The 21330-nt window shown below is 45.0% G+C and overlaps 2 protein-coding genes across 5 annotated transcripts in view; one reads left to right on the top strand and one right to left on the bottom strand.

The window, feature by feature from the left end:
• macrod2 (mono-ADP ribosylhydrolase 2) overlaps nucleotides 1-21330 on the bottom strand; it is a 540574-nt gene that overhangs the window by 419707 nt on the left and 99537 nt on the right. The gene's annotated exons all lie outside the window — the stretch shown is intronic.
• flrt3 (fibronectin leucine rich transmembrane 3) lies at nucleotides 12698-14650 on the top strand (the record flags this gene model as incomplete). The annotated part of the gene is made up of 1 exon (XM_080536419.1): nucleotides 12698-14650. One exon carries the CDS (start codon nucleotides 12698-12700, stop codon nucleotides 14648-14650), a length of 1953 nt encoding a protein of 650 aa, XP_080392545.1.

Below are 21330 nucleotides of genomic sequence, written 5' to 3'. Positions count from 1 at the left end.
GTCTGTATCCGGGAGAGAAAAGGGTCAAGGAATTACTCATAGGGCTACGGCCACATTAAGGCATAGGCTCTACGGCGGCGGATTTGGGTGAATCCGTTGATGGATTTCATATCGTTTGCATGTCTGCACCGATTTCGAGAGCTGAGACCGCAAACTTATGAGAACTCTGCGAGGGAGTTTCCGTATCGTATTTCCTTGGATTCCGCCGCCGTGTGGTCGGCGATACGGGAGCGTTTGTTGACGATGACGCAGAGTCACTGGATAATAATTTATGCACTAGACGATATGGGCAAACTGTCTGCACATCACTGCAGCATGCGCATGCCCAGTGTAGTTGAATTCGCGAATGTGGCCAGAGATTCTTTCCCGCAACGGTGTGAAAACGCTTGCGTGGCCAGAGATCAGATCGTATCTCCGAAATGGTGTATTGATGCCGTGGAGCCTACGCCCTAAACAACAGCTCTGTTGTCAACTGAGCCAAAAAGCACTTTAGCCCACAATTAACAAAATGAAGTGGTTTAATAAACTTAGCTAATGCTGCCCCCCCCCCTCCCTCCCCTAACTCATAGAGATGGTTAGGGGCAAGAGGGTCATCAAGGGCTTTCAAAGACGTGTCTTGTTGTCAAAACACATTGAGATGGGTCAGATAAAGTAAATTGCATCCTTGGGAAAGGAGAGCACCTATCCCCCTAAACAACAGATGAACAGGGCAGCAGACTTCCCCTGGTCTTGAGATAACAGAAATCGGACACCGCTCTCCTCCAGTGGGGCTCTTTGTAAGTCTCGAGAGTGGGGTCAATCAGCAGCCGCTGACAGACAGGCCGGTAGATTTAGGAGAGGAAGCTAGTGTGGGGTCAGACACAGGGGCCTGCTCTATGCCCCAGGAGAGGAGACATGGGATCAGACAAGGGTGTCCAGGACTGACCTCTCACTTTCCAGCACCACTCCCGGCCCTTGGCCCCATGTGCAACAACACCTGGTCCAATCTGGCTATTCATAACATATAAACTACAGCCACGCAAGTCGTCCTCCTGAGTGAGAATTCCAAGTAAAAACTAAAAGGTTGTTTTTCCTCTTCGTAGTTTTGTCACTAAATAACTAGTCAAGTCACCCCCGTTTGTAAAGAGATCTTACTAGGCTAGTTTATGAAACGCAGGATAAGATGTGGATTTCCTTTGTGCAGGTACATACACGAGGGTGTCGTCTTGGTGATGAATGGTGGATGCAGGGGAGCTGGGGTTAGTCTGTAATTTGGGACGCATCATCAGTAGTGTTCCCTTGGTTCATGGGGTGTTTCGGCCTTGACACTCTACACCCTGGCCAAAGGTGCCCAGCTACAGGGTGATCAGACCTGAGCTTGTGTCAATCCCAATTAGTCATGAGAGTCGCCTTCATGTTGAATGGCAGACTTCTCATGGGACTATGTATGGCTGGAGCGTCCTTTTCCCTGAGTCAAGCCTAAGCTGACCTATAGCTATATGAGACAAAGGCGGAAAACCACTTCAGACTGTGGCAAATGAAACGAAAATAAAGGGTGAAGTGGTGTGATTTGTTCGTGGATTTTTTGGCAGATGCTGCAGGCTTAAGAACAGCTTCTCGGGATGAGATGACAATGGAGGTTAACCCTTGGTCTGAACAGGACCACATTCTGCTGTCCTGGCAATTTAGGGGACATGGGAGGTCAACAAAGGTCAGGCCCTTGATGCGCTCTCTCTCCAGGCTCAGGGCTCATCTCCTGATCAGGCCAAAACAACCGTGAGTGAATTCAGCCCTTCATCAGAAGACGAGTAACAGATGGGAGGGTAGAATAGCAAAGGAACTAGGAGACGGCAAAAGAGGCAGTTAGCGAAAGAAGTAATAATGACATCACTGAGTGATGACTGCAGGGGGAATCGGCGGATGTGATATGAGCAGAACATTAGACGCTATGCAGCTGAGAGACAGGGAAGCAAAGCCATGCTCTAGTGGGTTGTGGGGGGGGGGGCGAGGGGGGGGGGGGCAGAGAACAGAGCATACTTAACTCGGTGAACTAGCCTAGTGTTCCTCTGCGAGCTAGGCTGTCTTGCCTTGTCAGGTACCCGGAGCGGGGAGTGCTGGAGATGAGGCAGGGCAGGAAACGGTGTTAGCTGGGTCAGTCCTGCGGCATAACCCCTTCACTAACAGGGTGACGCAAAGCTGCCGGGAGGTTAGGAGGGTGCACAGCCGCCATTTGGATTCATTTGAACGTGAAACAGAACACTAAACAGGGGTGGAGTCGGGAACGGAATAGCCAATGTCAGAGACTCAGGTGTGTGAGGCACAGCAGAGGGACCCGTGGTTCTCTACTGAAACGGTCTCACGCGTGCGTCCAAACACATATGATGTGCTGGTCAAACACACCGCTTTCACAAAGCTCCCTGTCATACGTGTTGCTTAGTACACTGTTGGTCATATGCACATAAGGCGAAGATGGAAGGCACGGACCTGGACTCTGTAGCGCTTTTCTTTTCACACAACTGTGAACATTTCAAACCTGCAAACTGCGACACTTTAAATGAATGTGCAATAACACTATGTGCAATATGACAACCCTCGGGTACATAAGGTTCAGAGATAGGAAATGTTAGGATATTTATAGCATAGCATAGAGTACAGCACAGTGTTTTATTTGTACAGTATAGTATAGTGGATAGTGGATATAGCCTTTATTTATGTAAACCAGCTCTTTTCCCTTTTTAGTATTTTTTCCAAGCACCAGGGGAGCCACCCCTCCCAAATGTCGTTGTATGGTACCTGTACTGTATTAGGGTTTTTCTTGAGTATGCGTTCTATGGACTGACAGAAATCTTGACAGGTTTCAAGGACATTCGGTGCTGTAATAATGTGCAATAATGTGCAAGTCCAATGCTGATGAATAACTATTTGGGGATGGTTGTACAATTCAAATGTTGCATTTGAATATGTACTGCGTAGCTCTTTATTGATTGAACTAACGATTGACAAATAAAGAGCTCTTTAAAAGTCAAGATGCTGAAGAAACCGCATCACACATGCACCACACACACACACACACACACACACACACACACACACACACACACACACACACACACACACACACACACACACACACACACAAACACACCCTCTTCCTCTGTTTCTATACCTGTCCCTCAGCTAGTGAGCATAGTTGTTTTTTTTAAAGAAGAATCTCTTCTCTGCTGTTAACAGCACAGATCAGACATTGGACGGCTTTAAATGTCATCTCCCTTTCTTCCACTCCCCCTAGTGTACTCATACAACACTGCATCATCTCAGAAGCGTCTCTCAGGCAGGCAGAGTGAGAGAGGGAGAGGGGGGGAGAGAAAGAGAGAAAGAGAGGGGACGGAGCTGGGGGAGAGTGAGAGAGAGAGAGAGAGAGAGAGAGATAGAGAGAGAGAGAGAGAGAGAGAGAGGGAGAGAGACAGAGAGAGAGACAGAGAGAGAGAGACAAGAGAAGAGAGAGAGAGAGAGAGAGAGAGAGAGAGAGAGAGAGAGAGAGAGAGGAGAGAGAGAGAGAGGGAGAGAGAGAGAGGGCGAGAGGGAGAGAGAGAGAGAGAGAGAGAGAGAGAGAGAGAGAGAGAGAGAGAGAGAGAGAGAGAGAGAGAGGGGGAGGGAGCTGGGGGAGAGTGGAGCTCCTCCTCTGATGACATCAGCGCTCTATTGAAGCAGAGCTGGAGGCAGATGGAACTTCACACTTGTAGTGCGGCTCTGCCCAAGCGATCTCTCTCTCTCCTACCGTCCCTCTGTGCTTCTACCAGAGCCAACGGAGTGTGGATGGGAGTGTGTACAGGACACCAGTAAACATACCAGACAGTGCTTAATGCTACAGAACCGATACCAGAGACTAACGCACTAACGTTTTTTTTTTTGTGGGGTGGATATTTTATTTTTTTAATTATCTGAAGATATTTCCTCTTCCTTGGATTGGATTAATACTTTTACCCTGTCCGCTTTTTTTTTTTTTTTTAGAAGGACATTCATTTCGTATTTTCTTTTCGGTTTATTGATTCATCCAGGTAAGTCAAGTGTGTATTCTTTTGCTCTTTTCGTGGGGTTTTGGAAGTTGTATTCCTTAATCTTTCCTGAATGCCTTTTTTTCTGAAGGAAATAAAAAAAGCCACCCAGATATGAAAGCATCGATTTGGTTTATTTCAAATGAGGACAGCGCTGGCCAACATTTCCATTCTCAACTATTTATTCAGCTCAGGCTTTCTGTCATGTCACTATATCATTTTCAGCTTGTATCAAATATATAGATTTTTATATCTAGATTTTTCTGATAGAGGGGGGCAGGGGGGGGGGGGGGGGGGTGCACCTTTACACCAAAAATAACCCTAAAACAAGTTAATGGTGTGGTGGTGTCCTTGCCGAAAGCCAAAACCATGGCACACACAACAGATAAGAACACACATCGAGCTGTTTATTAAACAAACACGTTATCAGATATGGACGAGCTTACAGTCTTCACTAGGGTGGGCTATGATTACCTAATAACCTCACGGTGGCTGTAAGCCTGGGTCTGGGACTGGTAGAATGAATATGCCCCTTGGTTTGGTTGATGCGTCTTTTCTCAGACGGTGACTCTCGGAGAAGCGTTCCTCTCTCTCCCTTCATGCATTTGGAAGTATCATGGATTACTGCTGGACGACCCAATACTGCTGGTAGCCTTAATATGAATCTCACTGGCCCAAACCAACTATCCAAACACACCACTTCTCTTCTCAACTGGGAAAGCAACAGGGACCATGATCGCTTCGTATCCCCCCCCCCCCCCCCCCTATAATTTACATTTTTAAATTTTTGGCATTTAGCAGACGCCTTATTCCAAAGCGATTTACAATCAAGTAAGTTAGATAATATCCCATGCAAGGACATGCAATAATATCCCAAATGCATACTAAAGCCACCCAGACAATGAGCATTATTGGAGATAGCTGGGTGAATGAATACAGAATTAAGAGTATGCAATCTAAGTAAGACAAGCCCATCGAGCCAGGGGAAGACACCCCCCAATGAAATGACGATGGTGAGTTGGACACGAAGGGCAGTTTACTAAGCTGCTGGGAACATTAGAACTCCGCTAGACGCGCCTCTCTCTCTCTCTCTCTCTCTCTCTCTCTCTCTCTCGCCGGTGGGCGTCTGGGGGTCTCCCTCTCCGACCTGGATCAGCCCCCCCGTCTCATCTCACTATTCTGGGGGTTGAGTTAACCATTGTGCACCGTGGGGCTTTGCTTTTGCACGACAATTGCCCCTTTTCGGTGTGTTCGGTTAGGTAAGCTCCCCTTGGTACGCAAATCGCGTAAATTATAGGGAAAGACTAGGCTACTAGACAAAACAGCGCAACAATTTCCATAATATATTAATATTATTAATATTGAACACCAATATTAGGCTGATATGTTATAATATTCAACCCCCAAATAATGATGAGTTTGTGATGGCGCGACGTCACTCAATGATGGTTCGCTCACGATAATGATCTCAATATAAATAATAAACCTTCAACATAAAAACGTGCGGCTGAGATGACAACACATTATCAGATAGAGCCGATTAACGTCTATATAAAGCAGATTAAGTCTATATAAAGCAGATTCCACCACTATAATTCTAAGCCTCTGATCCGATTCTAATGCCTTGCCTTGCCTAGGTTTCCCATTAGATGGGGCGTAGAACACAAGTCCAACGTTAATTGGATTTCTCTCTTTATTCCTCCAGCTTATTAAAATGCGTGTTACATTGTGTGTAGGCTATTGAGTCATGGTTATTTGGGGCAATACACATGACTGTATGGAGGCGTACTACTAACTCAGTCATTGATCTTCATGGAACGGTGTTAAGGCCATCTACTCTTTGGACAGAATCCACATTAAAAGCAAAGGCCATACAGGGTTTCAGTCTGCTTTCAATATACAAGTGAAAGGCAGTCTTGAAATGTCACTTAAAGATGAATACAAGATGAAAGCTGTTGACATTGAACTGTTCAGAGACAATGGAATACACTGCATGTTCACATGACAGACGAGAGGACAGACCCCATGGTTTTCAGTGTCAATGCCTGAGGCGAAAGTGTATCAGTCAATTGCTTTCAGAAGAATAAGCATTACTGGATTAGTCCACTAACCAGGTCACCAGAGACAAACATTTATCATCTGTAGAGAAGCATGTATTTTTCAATAAACGCAGTTAGTTTATATTATTATTATTAGTAGTAGTAGTAGTAGGCCTAGTAGTAGTAGTAGCCGACATACAGTATATGTGCATTTCCACTCATCCTCTAAGCCTAGCCTAATTCAACTCCATCCAACTCTAAAGAAACAAATAGCATTTGAACCACTAGTTCCAATCCGCATAAACAAACACTCCTTGTAAGCAAAGACATAGAGAGAGTGAACAAAATAATAAGAGGAAAAGGCAAGAGGAAAATGTTCTTGACCAACAGCCCTTTTCTAGGAGTCACAATGTGAAAGTTAACATGAGAGATAGGCCTATTTGAGGCAAATGAATGCCCCTGTCCATGCCTGTCTTCTCCTATAGGGCCGAAGCCCCCCAGTTTCCTGGCAGCGGTTCTATGTGGTGATTAAAGGCCAGCCAGTGAAGTACCAGGCCACGGTGTGTGTGTGTGTGTGTGTGTGTGTGTGTGTGTGTGTGTGTGTGTGTGTGCATCTCTCACACGCCTCATCTCACAGTACCTACCACCCCCATGTGGGGAAAAACCATGCAGCTGCTGCAGATCTCCCCTTTCAGGCTGCTACAAAAGAGAGACCCCCTGTCTGCCCCCAAACCCCTCTCAACCCAAACGGGCTAGAAAAAAAAAAAGCATATCCAAAGACAACGACAGGAGGCTACATACCAAGTCTGTGAAACTATGATAGATTCTCCCTACTTTTCCTCCAGTGTCCCTGTGTATTCAGTTGTATTCATGAAGGTTCTTTTGTGTCCACCACAGTGGGCCCCAGCCCTGCTTGTGTTTTTGACACACGAGTTACGAACGTTACAAACAGAGACAGTTGGTCTGAAGGTGCCTCGGGTAACACATCTATTATTTACTATAAAAGACAAATCTGTCGCTCTGATATCAAAGCCGGAAGCAAAGGAAATATGACAAAATAATTGACAGCACAAAATAAGCATATGTAGGTAGCAACTCCATTCTACAAATGAAACAGGAATGATTTGTTTTTCCTAAAATGGACATCCACAAACTGTTAACATGCAACACTGCTTCAGTTTCAAGCTGATACGTTGAGGGCTACCATACATTATCAATATAATATGCAATCCACCCTGCCTTTAATTTTAATCTATTTCGTGATCTAGAATAAACAAACAAGAACATACAAATACAATATTGATTTCCCCATGGAGTTATACATTGATTCAAATTAATTCTAAGACTCGTGAATAATTCAACAGCAAGTCATCATAATGGCACTGTTTATTCTAATGCCATCCATGTAATATCATTGCTGGAATTAAATTGTTTAAATTTCAGTTTCCCAATGCATCTCTGAATCTGTGACTGAGGGGTATAAAGTATTTGGCCCTGTTATTAGACTAGAGACTAAAGTGCACTTATGCGTGTTGGGTTCACTGTGGCTATCACTGCCCGGCTTTGTGCGAGCCTCTCATGCGCTCTGCTGAAAGGTAACTAGCTGTAGTTTTACCAGGATGGTCAATTTAGCTTTGCCAGTCCAGATTTAATGGAGCAGAAGCCTGTTCCACTGCTAGAAAAATATCCTGATTCCTGAGGAACTTATTAGAACGATGGAGAGAGGCATCCATCACCAAAAACATTTACCCCCCAAAAAAGAGAGTGTGTGTGTGTGTGTGTGTGTGTGTGTGTGTGTGTGTGTGTGTGTGTGTGTGTGTGTGTGTGTGTGGTGAAAATGACACGCTGTATGGACAAAATGATCTGATGGAAAATCTACAATTAACATTTTAACACACAACATGTCCTTAATGCACATTTCAAGGCCCAATGCTTGCCCTGTAGTCAACAATAGAGTCAGGCCACTCTGCTGAAATCCGATGAGCGTGGAAAAAAGCAGCCAACCAGGCCTGTGCTCTCAAGCTGCCTGCCCTCCCTGTGAAGGCAGCAGGACATGCTTGGTTAAGAGCGGAACACCTCATAACACTATCCCTCAGCAGCAGCAACACAAAGACCTGCTACTACCACCTCATACTCAATTCCCAACACTCAACATCAACTTTTTGTTAATAGGACTCATAATGTCAGGGGCATGGAAATTATATTTGCTCTCCCTGTAATGATGGTTGGTTGCGTGATGCATGGTTAGCTTAGTCTAAAATGACTAACCAAGTCCCCATGTTTATTTCACTGTCTACTGGACACTGAGTCAGACTATGTCATCTAAAAGGCAACCGGTTAGACTACTAGGTGTTACTCAGGCCAGCGTCACAGAGTAGCAGTGGTCAGAGTAGCAGCAATACCCCCTCCGTACTCACATCCATTTGTCTTATCGCTGCCCAGTGTCATTGGGTTACGTTGAGTGAGTGAATATACAGTACATAGACAATAAAACAACCATTTCATTTAGCATAGCCCGATGAGCTTTCGTATTCAAAGCATAGTTGTCAGAGGTGTACACTACAGGACAGGTGCATTGCACATTGGAATTCCTGAGAGCAATTTTAAACTCGACAGTCCAATCCGACAGTCTCATGATGTGCAGCTGTATCTGTCTTGCCATCTATCACCTTGCTACTTTCTGAGCCGCTAGGCTAGGCCTACATATTTTTCCAGCTTTTCTTTCCTTGTCATGCTCTTCTGTTCCAGAAGTTAGTGGGGGTCACATCTGTTGTTCTTTCGCAGACTCTAATCTACTACTAATGCAATATTGGACGGAGGGCCGTGTTGAGACAGAGCAGAGGGAAGGGGGTGTTATTATTAGAGAGCGTCTCAGGAGCTGTAATCGAGTTACAAGGCTCTCAATTCCCTAATCTTCTCCTTGTCATGGGCTACAACTGTTAAATGGCTGGGCTCTTGTTCCTCATTTACCTTCACATGTTTTACAGGGCACAGTGGTGGCAGCAAGCAAAGCACAGAGAGACTTACATGAAAGGACACACACACAACCATTGTACGCTCTCTATTTTTTTTACACATGCAAGCATTATAGAAGCTGTATTCATAGTAAGACTCTGGGGTTGAAGGGTTAGGGTTAGGGCTTCAGACCGATGCATGCTTCATCGACAACATACAAAACCAGGGGTCTGTGTAGGTTTGCGAGGGAATTGTACAACTGTTTCAGAGGAGGTTGTACAACTGTTTCAGAGGAGTTTAACATCTCTCGATGTTCTCGATGAGCGACCCGCGCGTAGATGTTGCACACCATTGATTGGTTGAGTTAAGTTAAACGGAAGTGGAGCTGAAATAGTTTGACAGCTGGCTATAGCGTCATTGAAGATTAAATTAATCATTCGTTCAATTCAAGACGATGAAACAAGTTTGTGAAAGAAAAGCTGGAGAAAGCAAAGAAAAGTGGAGCTGTGGGCTGGGAATCAAGCCCACCTTTCTCCCTTGTTATGCTCTCCTGGAGATATTCCTAAAAGCGCCGGGAGATCGAGACAAACTATCCTGAGGTCAATACAGGCAGCTTTTGTTTCACTAGCTAGCTAGTTAGCTTTGTTTGTTACCTAGCCACTCCTGCTACCCCCTACTTTGAATGCAGCTGTTTACATACCCAGCCATCACCTTGTCTTGAGATGTCTTAAGATGTCTCGAGACAAGGTGATGGCTGGGTATGTAACCCTTAATTATGTAATCGGTTCTATCTACAGAACATGACACCCACTGCGCACAGACTGCACGTAGGCTACGCAGAAGAAGTATGAATTACTTAGGGATCTAAGATCTCTGGAAATCTGATCAGCACTCATAGAACGCCGTCTTGTTCATCCAATCAAATTACTTGGTCCCAAATTGTGACGTTGAACCCAGTGTGCGCACCGGCACTCTCAGAGCGAATTTACGAACGCAGCCACAGAGTGCTTTGCGACAGTGTTGCGCAGTGCGAACCGCGGTTCTAGTCGCACAAGTGACGCAGAAGCATGTAATGGGGCCTATCAGGGTGACGGGGAGGGGGGGGGGGCTATCAGGGTGAAAGGGGGGGGGGGGGGGGCGACTATCAGGGTGAAGGGGGGGACGGGACGACTACATGGGTGAGACGGCTACCCCAGTATTCATAAGCATTTCAAAGGAGCTTCATCCCTCATGTAGGCCTATATATATATATATTTTAGCAGAGTGATGGTGATTCAAGTGAGGCAGCTATTGGGAGTTCAGTGGTGTGGTCATGCTCATGTCTAGAGGAGGCTTGTTTTAGAACAGAGATGATTGTTTTTGTTTTTGTAATCTTAGTCAGAAGCCAGAGACTATAACCAGGTCTTGTGAAAAACACTGAAGGCACAGTTGAGCAGGGGGGGGGGGGGGTGACTTTCATACTAATAAAACACTCATTGAAATGAACACTGTTGCATGCTCTTGGTAGTCTATGCTCACAGATATTTCTCAAGAATTAAAAATGACAGAATGAAAATACACGTTCTCTGTTCTGCGATTTCAGATTTTACCTTTTACTGAACTCAATCATTGCAAATGAGATGCAAGGAAAAGGAAAATGGCTGAAAATAGCTGTAGCATTTATTGTTGAAAAAGCTTTTCGGTCAGCCATGTGACTTCTTGTGTTTCAGAGAGCCATCCCAGGTGTGGGTGCAGCAGTACGAGCAGGTGTGTGAAGAAGCGGGGCTGGACCTGTGAGCACCACTGTCCTTTCCTGTTTGTCTCCTGAGGGGAGTCGAAGGAAGTGGCACTCTGCTGCTAGAAGAGGGCCATTCAGAGCCCTGGATTAATGCACCTACAGGCTCAGCGACGAAGAAGAGGATTCTGGGTTACCTGCAGGACTGGAGTACACCACTGAATCGGGTTGAACCTCTGGCACAGAAGATTGGCATGGCTCAGTCCGGCTTTGGGTTTCCTAATCATGACTGGTCTGCCTCGCCACAAACAGGAGCCTGTGCTGACTGCTAAAGTTATCCCTTCCATGAAATACAAAAGTATCTAATTTGGGGTTACGGCTGTTGAGCTGGACGATAAAAGGGGTCTACCGCTATTGGGAATTGTAATATTCCCCCAAATCACATTCCTGCGCCGGAGAAGGAAACCTAATATTTTTCTGCAAGTGGAGATGCTTTTTCTATGGGCTTATCTACCATGGCAAAGCCTTTGATGGCATGAGCGCCTGACAACAAGAGAGGAGGTCAACGCTCAAACAAGGATCAGCTCAGCAAACACTGACCGGGTCGGGATATAACCAAAGACCCCACTAACTACACAAACTTTTTCTGACTAGACCAAACTTTTTCTCTTCTGAGGAGGATAATTGAAAATTCAAGCATACATCTTGATTGGATCTTTGCTGGCTGGGGAGGATATACTGATTATTTTAAATCAGGTATGACAAATATGGATGGCTGTGCCTCTTTACACTTCACTGACCAAACTACAATTTCTAATGAGATGTGCAGGAAGAGAGGTCATGACAGGAATGCATAATTAATGTAATAAATCAGTATTAGACTAATTAAAAAGGAAACCACACTTCAGTAGTTAAGAGAAAAAAATCATAAGGGAAAGGCAAGCAGTTTGCAGCTACTGTTCTGCACTATTAAGGAATAAGTCAGAAATCTTATCTTATTGCATTGCTAGATAAAAAATAGTATGTTCTTATTGTGTCTTCATCCGAGTTAAATTAGGTTATGTAATACATTTATGGGTAATCTGTGCTAAAATCTACCGGTAGTGGCTACTAGCCAATTATTAGACTGCTGTGATATGCTCTTGCTACCCGTCACAGTCCAGTAATGGATCAGCAATGAAGTGACTGTGTTCACATAATGGTGTTGATGGTGCAAATTACTGCACTTGTCACCAGGAATTTAACAACAACAAAAATGCTAAGAATATTCTCAGACGACTAGTTCTCCTCAGAACAGTATGTTTTGAGGAATTCTATCTCTTCCTTTCTTTCCGTAAAGAGAGAAGTTCCTTCCACACCTTGTGAGAGGCCAGATAAATTAAGAATGTGAATGTGGAGAGAGATAGGCGATCATTGAACAGGGCTAGAGAGCATGCCGGTTCCACAACAGTTCATCAACAAGGCCTGACTTTGTTCACCCCTCACAGTCTGCAGCAATGAAAGGCAGCCTTGAGATATAAAACCGTGTACAACAACTAGGGCCTGCTATTACACAGGGATTCAATTCAGAGACGGCCCACACGTCGAGGGATTTCTTATCTACAACCAAGATTCAAAAGAAAAAGAAAAAAAAACACTGTTATACTGTACTTAGCTCGATACAATAGTGGTATTGTTAAACTTAAAATCTAAGGGGATTATTGTGTTTCTTCCACACATGTTTCTTGATTGTTTTTGTGATTGGTAATCTCTATAGTGAATTTATATCAATTTGATACACATCCAATAACGCAGCGTACAAAGTGGAAAGTGCTCGAGGCAGCAAATTCAAACAAACGGACTATTATAACAGGATTTTTGGCTCCCCTTTAAAGGACATGTGTATTAATTGTATCCTTGTGTCTCCTCCCCAGGGAGACTTGAGTGATTAGTCTGCCAGACAACACAGCCTCAAGATGGTGGGCCAATGTAAGACCTTCGTCCTCTTCCTCACCAGGGTTGGCCTGCTGCTGGGCCTCGCCAACCCCCTGGTGACCTCTACCTCCTGCCCCTCGGTCTGCCGCTGCGACGGGACTTTCATCTACTGCAACGACCGTGGCCTGACCTCCATCCCCACCGGTCTCCCGCTCGACTCTACCATCCTGTTCCTGCAGAACAACCGCATCAGGAGCGCGGGAATTCCCACGGAGCTCCGTAGACTTTCCAACGTGGAGAAGATCTACCTGTATTGTAACAGCCTCGACGAATTCCCTACCAACCTGCCTCTGGGGGTCAAAGAGCTCCATCTACAGGAGAACAACATACGGATGATCACCCACACCTCTCTGGCACAGATTCCCTACATTGAGGAACTCCACCTGGACGATAACTCGGTGTCAGCCGTCAGCATAGAGGACGGCGCGTTCAGGGACAGTAACCACCTCCGACTGCTCTTCCTCTCCCGCAACCACCTGAGCACCATCCCCCCCGGCTTGCCCATGTCCATCGAGGAGCTGCGCTTCGACGACAACCGCATATCTTCCATCTCCGAGCAGTCTCTGCAGGACCTTATCAACCTCAAGCGCCTGGTCCTGGACGGCAACCTACTCAACAACCGGGGGATCGGGGAGATGGCTTTCATCAACCTGATAAACCTGACCGAGCTCTCGCTGATGAGGAACTCCCTAACCTCTCCGCCGGCCAACCTGCCAGGCACCAGTCTGGAGAAGCTACAGCTGCAGGATAACCACATCAACCGGGTACCGGCAGGGGCCTTCGCCTTCCTGAGACAGCTGTATCGTCTCGACCTGTCAGGCAACAACCTGAGCAGTCTGCCGAACGGGGTGTTCGAAGACCTGGACAACCTCACACAGCTCCTGCTTCGCAACAACCCCTGGCAGTGCAGCTGCCGGATGAAGTGGGTGCGTGACTGGTTACGGTCGCTGCCCACCAAGGTTAACGTGCGTGGCTTCATGTGCCAGGGTCCTGACAAGGTCAAAGGCATGGCCATTAAGGACCTGTCCACGGACCTGTTCGACTGCCCCGAGTCTGACATGGCCCCCACATATGAGACGAGTACAGTCTCCAACACCCTAGCCCCCTCCCAGCCACAGTGGCCCTCGTTTGTGACTAAAAGGCCGGTGGTGAAAAGGCCTGACCTTGGTAAGAACTACCGTAGTACCACCACGCCGTCGGGCAGGAAGATAATCACCATCAGTGTCAGGTCGAGCAGTGCAGAGACAGTGCACATCTCTTGGAGGGTGTCACAGCCCATGACGGCACTGCGACTCAGCTGGCTGAAGCTGGGCCACAGCCCCGCGTTCGGCTCCATCACTGAGACCATAGTGCAGGGGGAGAAGAAGGAGTATCTGCTGACCGCTCTGGAGCCCGAGTCTTCCTATCGGATATGCATGGTTCCCATGGAGACCAGCAACATTTACCTGTCAGACGAGACGCCCGTTTGCATAGAGACAGAGACCGGGTCTCTGAAAGCGTATAACCCCACCACAACCTTGAACAGGGAGCAGGAGAAGGCGCCTTACAAAAATTCCAGTCTGCCTTTAGCCGCTATTATCGGAGGGGCCGTGGCCCTTTTGGCAATAGTCATGCTGGCGTTAGTCTGCTGGTATGTTCACAGGAACGGTTCCCTCTTTTCCAGGAACTGCACCTACAACAAGGGCCGTCGGAGGAAGGACGACTATGCCGAGGCAGGAACCAAGAAGGACACATCCATCCTGGAGATAAGAGAGACCTCGTTTCAAATGATACCGATAAATCACATGCCGGTGTCCAAGGAGGAGTTTGTGATACACACAATTTTTCCTCCCAATGGCTTGAGTCTGTACAAAAGCCCACACAGCGAGAACAGTATTAGCAACAGGAGCTACAGAGACAGTGGAATACCAGATTCAGACCACTCCCATTCATGATATTGAGCACAGAGTGTGTGTGACTTGAAAAGTGGCTAGACTTTTACAAAACACTGGATAAGACTGAAGAAGCAATGTTCTGTACATTTGCCATATAATTTATATTTAAGGACATTTTATGAAGATGAAGAAAAAAGTTCTAATTGCAGTCCATCACCGAGCTGTCAGTAGGTGTTGTAACTAACTGCGATTCTATATTTTAGGGATTTGTAGTAATTTGTACTGTATTTCCTTTGCTTAAGGTTATGGACCGACTAAACAAACTCTGTGTTCTACTGAGATATGATGACTTGTCAACTGTGAAAGTGGGTTTTCATTGCTGTGTTGAACAATCAGACTTTAGAGAACCTTGTAGTATAAGCACAGGTCATTATTTTAACTTTGTTGCTGTCAGAAAAACAAAAAGGCAAAAAATAAATGACATCATATAAACTAGGCCACAGCTGATTTAACTAAGAGGCAAGCAAGGCAGTCATGTTGCCCTCTCTTAAGGATGAGAAGAGAGCAGTTGCCTCCATGTCCCAGAGACCCAGAGGGTTTCTCTGGAATTCACGCTGCACAGCATAGAAATGAAAAGAAAAGAGGTGCCAGGCTTTATTTCTCTGCTTTGTTCAGTATGAGCATTCTTTCTTTTCTGTTAGGAAGAAGGAGAAACACAGCACAGACACCCAAGCAGGACTCCTGTGTCTCTGTCAGGCCTGCAGGCCACAGCACAGGACAGATTAAGCACACAGACCTTTAGGAGCTCTCCTCTCCTCCGATAAAACCAGAGTGAACAGGCTAATACAGAGGACCCCCCACTAGCTCTATTTGTTCAAGCCAACAAAAGGCCAAACTACGATGGTGACATTCTTCAGTACCGTGTACAATACGTCATTCAAATGTTGTCCTCAAATATAAATATACACCAGACAGAAAAAATGACATTGTAGAAAAAGAACACATTGGCTTTTTTTGGAATAGGAAGTGTCAGCAATTTCTTGTTATGATTATTATCATTTTGTATTTTATTTTATTTTTTTCAATTGAAGACACTTTTATGTTGCCATAATTTCAAGTTAATTGTTCTTTACAACTGAAAACCAAAGTGCATTGTATGCCCTTTGGCCAGTCTTGTATGTGCCTTGATCAAATGCTTATTGTATTTAGCTTTTTAAGAAACCAGTGACTTTTTTTTCATACACACTTGAATATGAAAGATTATTGGTCATATTGCAGAATAAAAGTGGATAAAAACAACAGTTGCCTCTTTTTTCTCAAAAAAATGATTATAACACTATAAATCGCAATATAGGCCTTTATTTAAAATATTTGTAATAAAACATTATATCATTGCTATCCACTCCTCCACATCTGTTATCTTTGTGCACATGTGGAACTACCTATATAGGAACAAAGTATATACCCTCTGAAAGGCAGATTTACGGTAGCTCTGATAGTAACTTTTATTTATTTTTATATATATGCATTTTGCTCACAGGATCGTATATCCAAGACGTTCTGCCATTGTTCTTGAACACAGTGTTCCCCTCTATGGGTAGTTGCACAGAGCAACATCTGCTTCAGGCTGGTGTTGGTCTTTCATGTGGTGAAGCCATGTGTGACTTATCCGATTGGCTAAAGAGAGAAATACCATTGGGAATCACAGTTGTTCAGAATTAGGCCTGTGGTGAGATTGGGCTCTGGGGTTTGATGAGCCTCCCAGGCACCAGGGGAGAAGAATCTAATGACAAGCCACCGTACGGAGGGTGGTACAGGCCGGGGATGCCAGTCAGTAGAGAGGACTGAGCATCAACACACAGCTCCCGGCACCAGGCGCCAGGCTTAACAACATAGAGGCTGCTTACTCAGTCAGGAGCCCCACAGACACATACACAAACGCAGACACATACTTAAACAGGCACACATTGATATGAAACACACTGAAAATTATGCGACCAGAAACATATCCTCGACCACTCTCTTCAGGCTACATCTGGACTGTCCCCTACTAATGACCTCTTCATCCCCACTGTAACCCTGTAGGCTACTCCCTTCTTCTAAGCATTGTGACTACCAGTGGCCCGTGGAACTAGCATTTGATTTGTTTTTCTTACGATGACTGAAGGATAGATGATTCCCTTACTTAGACAAACGCATTTTGTTGTGAGACGCTTTGGGGGGAAAAAAAGGCGTCTGCTAAATGTCAAAAATGTAAATGTAACATACCCACACTCACATACTGTTAACACACTTGAGGCTTTAATTACAGTAGGGAGAGAGCCACTAAAAACCTGCACAAGTCATCCAAACCTTAAGTATACACTGACACTGCCCAATCACTAAATATAACAGATCAACTTGGAATTAAAGTAAACAGCTGGACTGCTTATAGCATGGCGTAATGTGCCGGCGGTGAGTGAGGTCCCCACACATGTGACTGTTGTCAATATTTCACCGTTTTCCTCTGCTCTGTCATTTGTCGGTTTGGTCTCAGTCTAATCTTGTGTGTCTGTGTGCAACTTCAGTACATAGGGGGGTGGGGGCTATGGTGAAACGTTATGTGCGTATATACTTCATTTATATGGTAAGAGGTACAGTGTGTCCATTTCAGAGTTGACTATAACCATATATGGATTAGTTTGCACTGCTCCATCTCAGCATTCGTATGTATTGAATTGAATTCTCAAAGCGGGCTTATCTAAAATAATGGCATTCGACTGTTTAGCATGCCTAAAGTCATGCCTAAAAGTTTAAAATGACAATATAAACTTGTGTTGATCAATGCACGAATGGATAAATTGTGTACGGTTCCGTAAGCTTATGTAGCGTACGCTAATGCTAAGAAAACGTCAGCAATGTCGACTTTCAACACCTTCTCTCATCCGTTGGCTATTTCGATGTGCCGTTAGCTACAACTCTATGCAACTTTTGGGAGGTGAAAGACTCCACAACATTGCAGAGATGAGATCACCACAATTCCATTAGCGGGGAAGGCAACCTCTTACCTTCTCCTCTCTAAAGTATGTGTTATTGATGGGGTCTCTGGTTTAAGTAAATGACCCTCGTTTTCTCTGAACAACCTAAGTATTTGAACCACTTAAAAGGCTCTGAAAGAGAAACTGTCCCGGTCTTTAAAAATGTAATCTATTACCTACAGTAAAGATTACAAGAAAACTAATCAAACTGCAATGTCACCACTGATGTCCACTCCAAGCAAAGCAAGCATTGAATATAATGTTTTTTTAAAGGATGGTTTGTCTTTAGTCTGGGTAACGTAGGCAGCAAAAGAAACAGAAATGTAGCAACAGGAGGCTGTCCCTTGATGACTGCCTGACCCTGATGACCCTGCCATGACCCTGCCCCCAGCTGTCCCCCAAAAACATAACTCAATCATTCACATGATCTTTGAGGTCAGAACACCTATTAAGCAGACCAAGATGCCCCGTACACATTACTCCCTCAGTCCCTCACATGACAACCCCACAACCAAAACACAAGGACACAGGTGCATTGTGTGTCCACTGAATGCTGGGAAACCCCATTGTAATGCATTAGTCTTGAATCAGTCTTAATGTATTAGTCACATTTACATTGCTATAGATACCATTATCAACGTTCCTTTGCATGACCTCATCCACGGCCAGTGGCTGAATAAGACCTCTCTCCATCAGGACCATTAGGGAGATCGAACGACGACAGCCCATGTGACCCCATGACTGATTAAAGGTCGTAAGGGTCAGGTCATACTTAGTTCAAGGAATAGGTAAAAAAATTGACAAGTGTCAGTACAGGTCAAAGTTCTTGTGTCTTCTGGGAATCAGATAGGCTAAGGCAACCTGTCCAAAGTAAGGATACTCCAGCTGAAACAGCCTGTGGTTCATTAGTGATTCAGAAGGGACATTGTTATGAGAGACAAAAGAAAAAAAGAAAGAAAAAAAAACAGAAACAAGAAAGAAAAGGTTAGATGTGTAGATAATGACATACTTGCTTTGTGAACCATAAAAGGCCTTCTAGCAGTGAGATTATAAAGTGTTTTTGTTGGACTAACATATCTTAACAACAGTAAGTTTGTTAAATTAATTAAGAAATGACATGTTGCTTATATGGCTATCAAAATATATGGACATTTAACAAACATATCATAATGATGGCTTGAAAAAAATCCACAAAATTGCTTTCAAAGTTGAATGAATATAATGACATAGCTACCTTTTGAAATAAACTATTTAGAGGTTCAAAATGAAAAAGGTTAACATATCTACTTGAATGATTTGCCTATATCAAACACAAAGCAGGGTAGAAGATCAAATGTCTCCTCCTTGCTGAATTGTCCTGATTGAGTGTATTCCTTCTCTGCAAATATCCCGGTGTTTATTTTGACCCATTTCCCAGCATACAACTCCTTCTTTCAAAACCCAAATCAAAAACCTTCTCCTGATGAGGCGTTTGCTATTCCTACTCTCTGGTATCCTGTCCCAAACATCTTGCACATCAAACACAGGCCTCTCATTTAACGGCTTCTAAATGCTGAGTGGAATTGAGGTCAGAAGCCAAGCCCAGGGCCTGTGCTAGGCCTCCCACAATGCCTGCACTCTTGCCAAAGAGTTTGTGTGCATGTGTGTGCGCCTGCGTGTGCGTGCGAGCGTGTGTGCGTGTGTACGTGGTAAGTACAGCTATAGTTCAGCCCCAGATATCAACGTTCTCAACCAAGCTCGACGGATGAAAGCTCAGAATTGTGTATCATTAATTTAGGGGGAATGCCAAAATGAAGAACCGTCACAATGTTCACATACTGTGTACTAGACTATGCAGAGACAAACAATCACACTCATCCATACTGACACACAAATGTCATCGTGTGACATTTTTGCTCTCGGTTCCTGTGAGATAAAACCCTTAGACCTCAACCGAGAAGCGGAGGAGTGCGAGGGCCAGGGAGCGGGGAGAGATCCATCAGGGTGATTGATGTGTGTCTTCATGGGGGTGGTTGTCCTCTCCCCTCTGCCTCGGCTCTGTCCCCAGACTCCGAGCAAGGACCCTCTCCGTATCCTCACATTACTCAGTGACCTGGAACTACAGGGCCCCGAAATCTAACCAGCTCCTCCGTCTTCTTAATGAATCATTTTTTTCCCTTTGCCTGAGAGCACAGAGCGTGCACATATATCCATCGCCGCTCTAAATTACCTGCCAAATTAACAAGAGGCACCGCCATGAAGGCTGCACCTCCCTGCAATGGCGCGCACAATGACAACACATCTGTATTACTGTACGAGTACAGTGACTTACTGTATATATCCAACACAAGAGTCAATAATCTTTGAGTAAAAATGGGTTCAAACTACAACAAGAGTAAAAGGATTTGCGGCAGTGTTTTCCCACTATTACTCTATGAACTATACATAATATGTTATGAAAATATCTATATAATTGACTCGCCTCTACAGCAGACATTAATTCATGTCATCCATTAAGTGGTTTAAATGATCTCGTAAGAGGCTCCATCTCATGATATGCCCTTTGTGAGATCAACACTACATCCCCCTCAGAACTCAATCGACCCCTCGGCACCATTTGTCCAAGAAGTCCGATACCGGAATAATTATTTAATTTCTAAAGGTCCCGAGCGTTCCACCGTGTCCATTACCCCTAGCTGATCATCAGGATCTGGAGGAGGAAGTCGCGGCTCCTCTTCGATCTGCTCTTTACTCTCATTTGTGTAAAGCCCGGCTTTAAATGTCAGCACAGTATTTGCATGCCAATGTGGCTCTGTCTCCAGCTCATTATTTTCAAGATGTTGACAGGCTAATCACACGCAAAGTGTTGCTCACTTCGCTAACCGAATGTCCGGTATGGCCAAAGTCACACTGAGCAGCGGGCGAATGTTTGATGGCTTTCGTAGTGTTGTCTGCACCTGTCATACTATCTGAGCGTTTCACAGGACATTGTTTGCATTCTTTGCTGTTACATGAACATGTTAAACATCTGCTCATCAGTTATGACAGGAAGCATCCCCCATTGACCTATATATATATCGCCTGGAGACAGGTCATTGTCAAAGGAACGTTGATGTAATAAGAACACTGAGGGGGGAAATTAGATAAATTACACGGTGCGTGTTTGATTCCTTTGTTCCAGACAATCTGACATTGTTTCTTCCAAAGACTCAAGGTTAGCCGGCCTAAGTGATGTGTGAGACGATAGGGGTAGAGTAAATCCCCCAGCAAGTCTGACATTAGCCCTTTGACAGTTTGACCTTCAGCAAAGCCCTCAATCTGCCTCCCTGGAGGGCACCTCCACCACACAGCCCTTCATGTCCAGACACATGAGACCCCCCCCCCCCCCCCCCGCGCCCCACACACCTCGACTGAACAAAACATGCAGCCCCCCAGCCGAAGGCTACCAGTGTTCTCCGAGTCGCTCTCTCTCTCTAAGGACAGTGTATTGCGCATTCAGTAGTGTCAGCACCTTTTAGGACTGTAAATACAGCCTGTCACTATCCATCAGGCCACTGGAAGTGGAGTCCAGACACTTCAAGGCATTTTCATTACTGTCCTGTCCTCAAGATCAGGAGCCTTACGCATCTTAGCATGGAGTTACTGTACTGGGGCACGGTGATATCTTTCCTCTACAGAGAGTTAATATACTTCCGCAAAGAGTAAGCACTAGCCTGCTTGATAAATGACTATTATTATTATTAT

Source organism: Nansenia antarctica (assembly GCF_963989245.1).
Source record: "Nansenia antarctica genome assembly, chromosome: 1".
NCBI lineage: Eukaryota > Metazoa > Chordata > Actinopteri > Argentiniformes > Microstomatidae > Nansenia > Nansenia antarctica.
The sequence above is the reverse complement of the archived record's forward strand: the minus strand, read 5'-3'. Positions and strand labels throughout refer to the sequence as shown.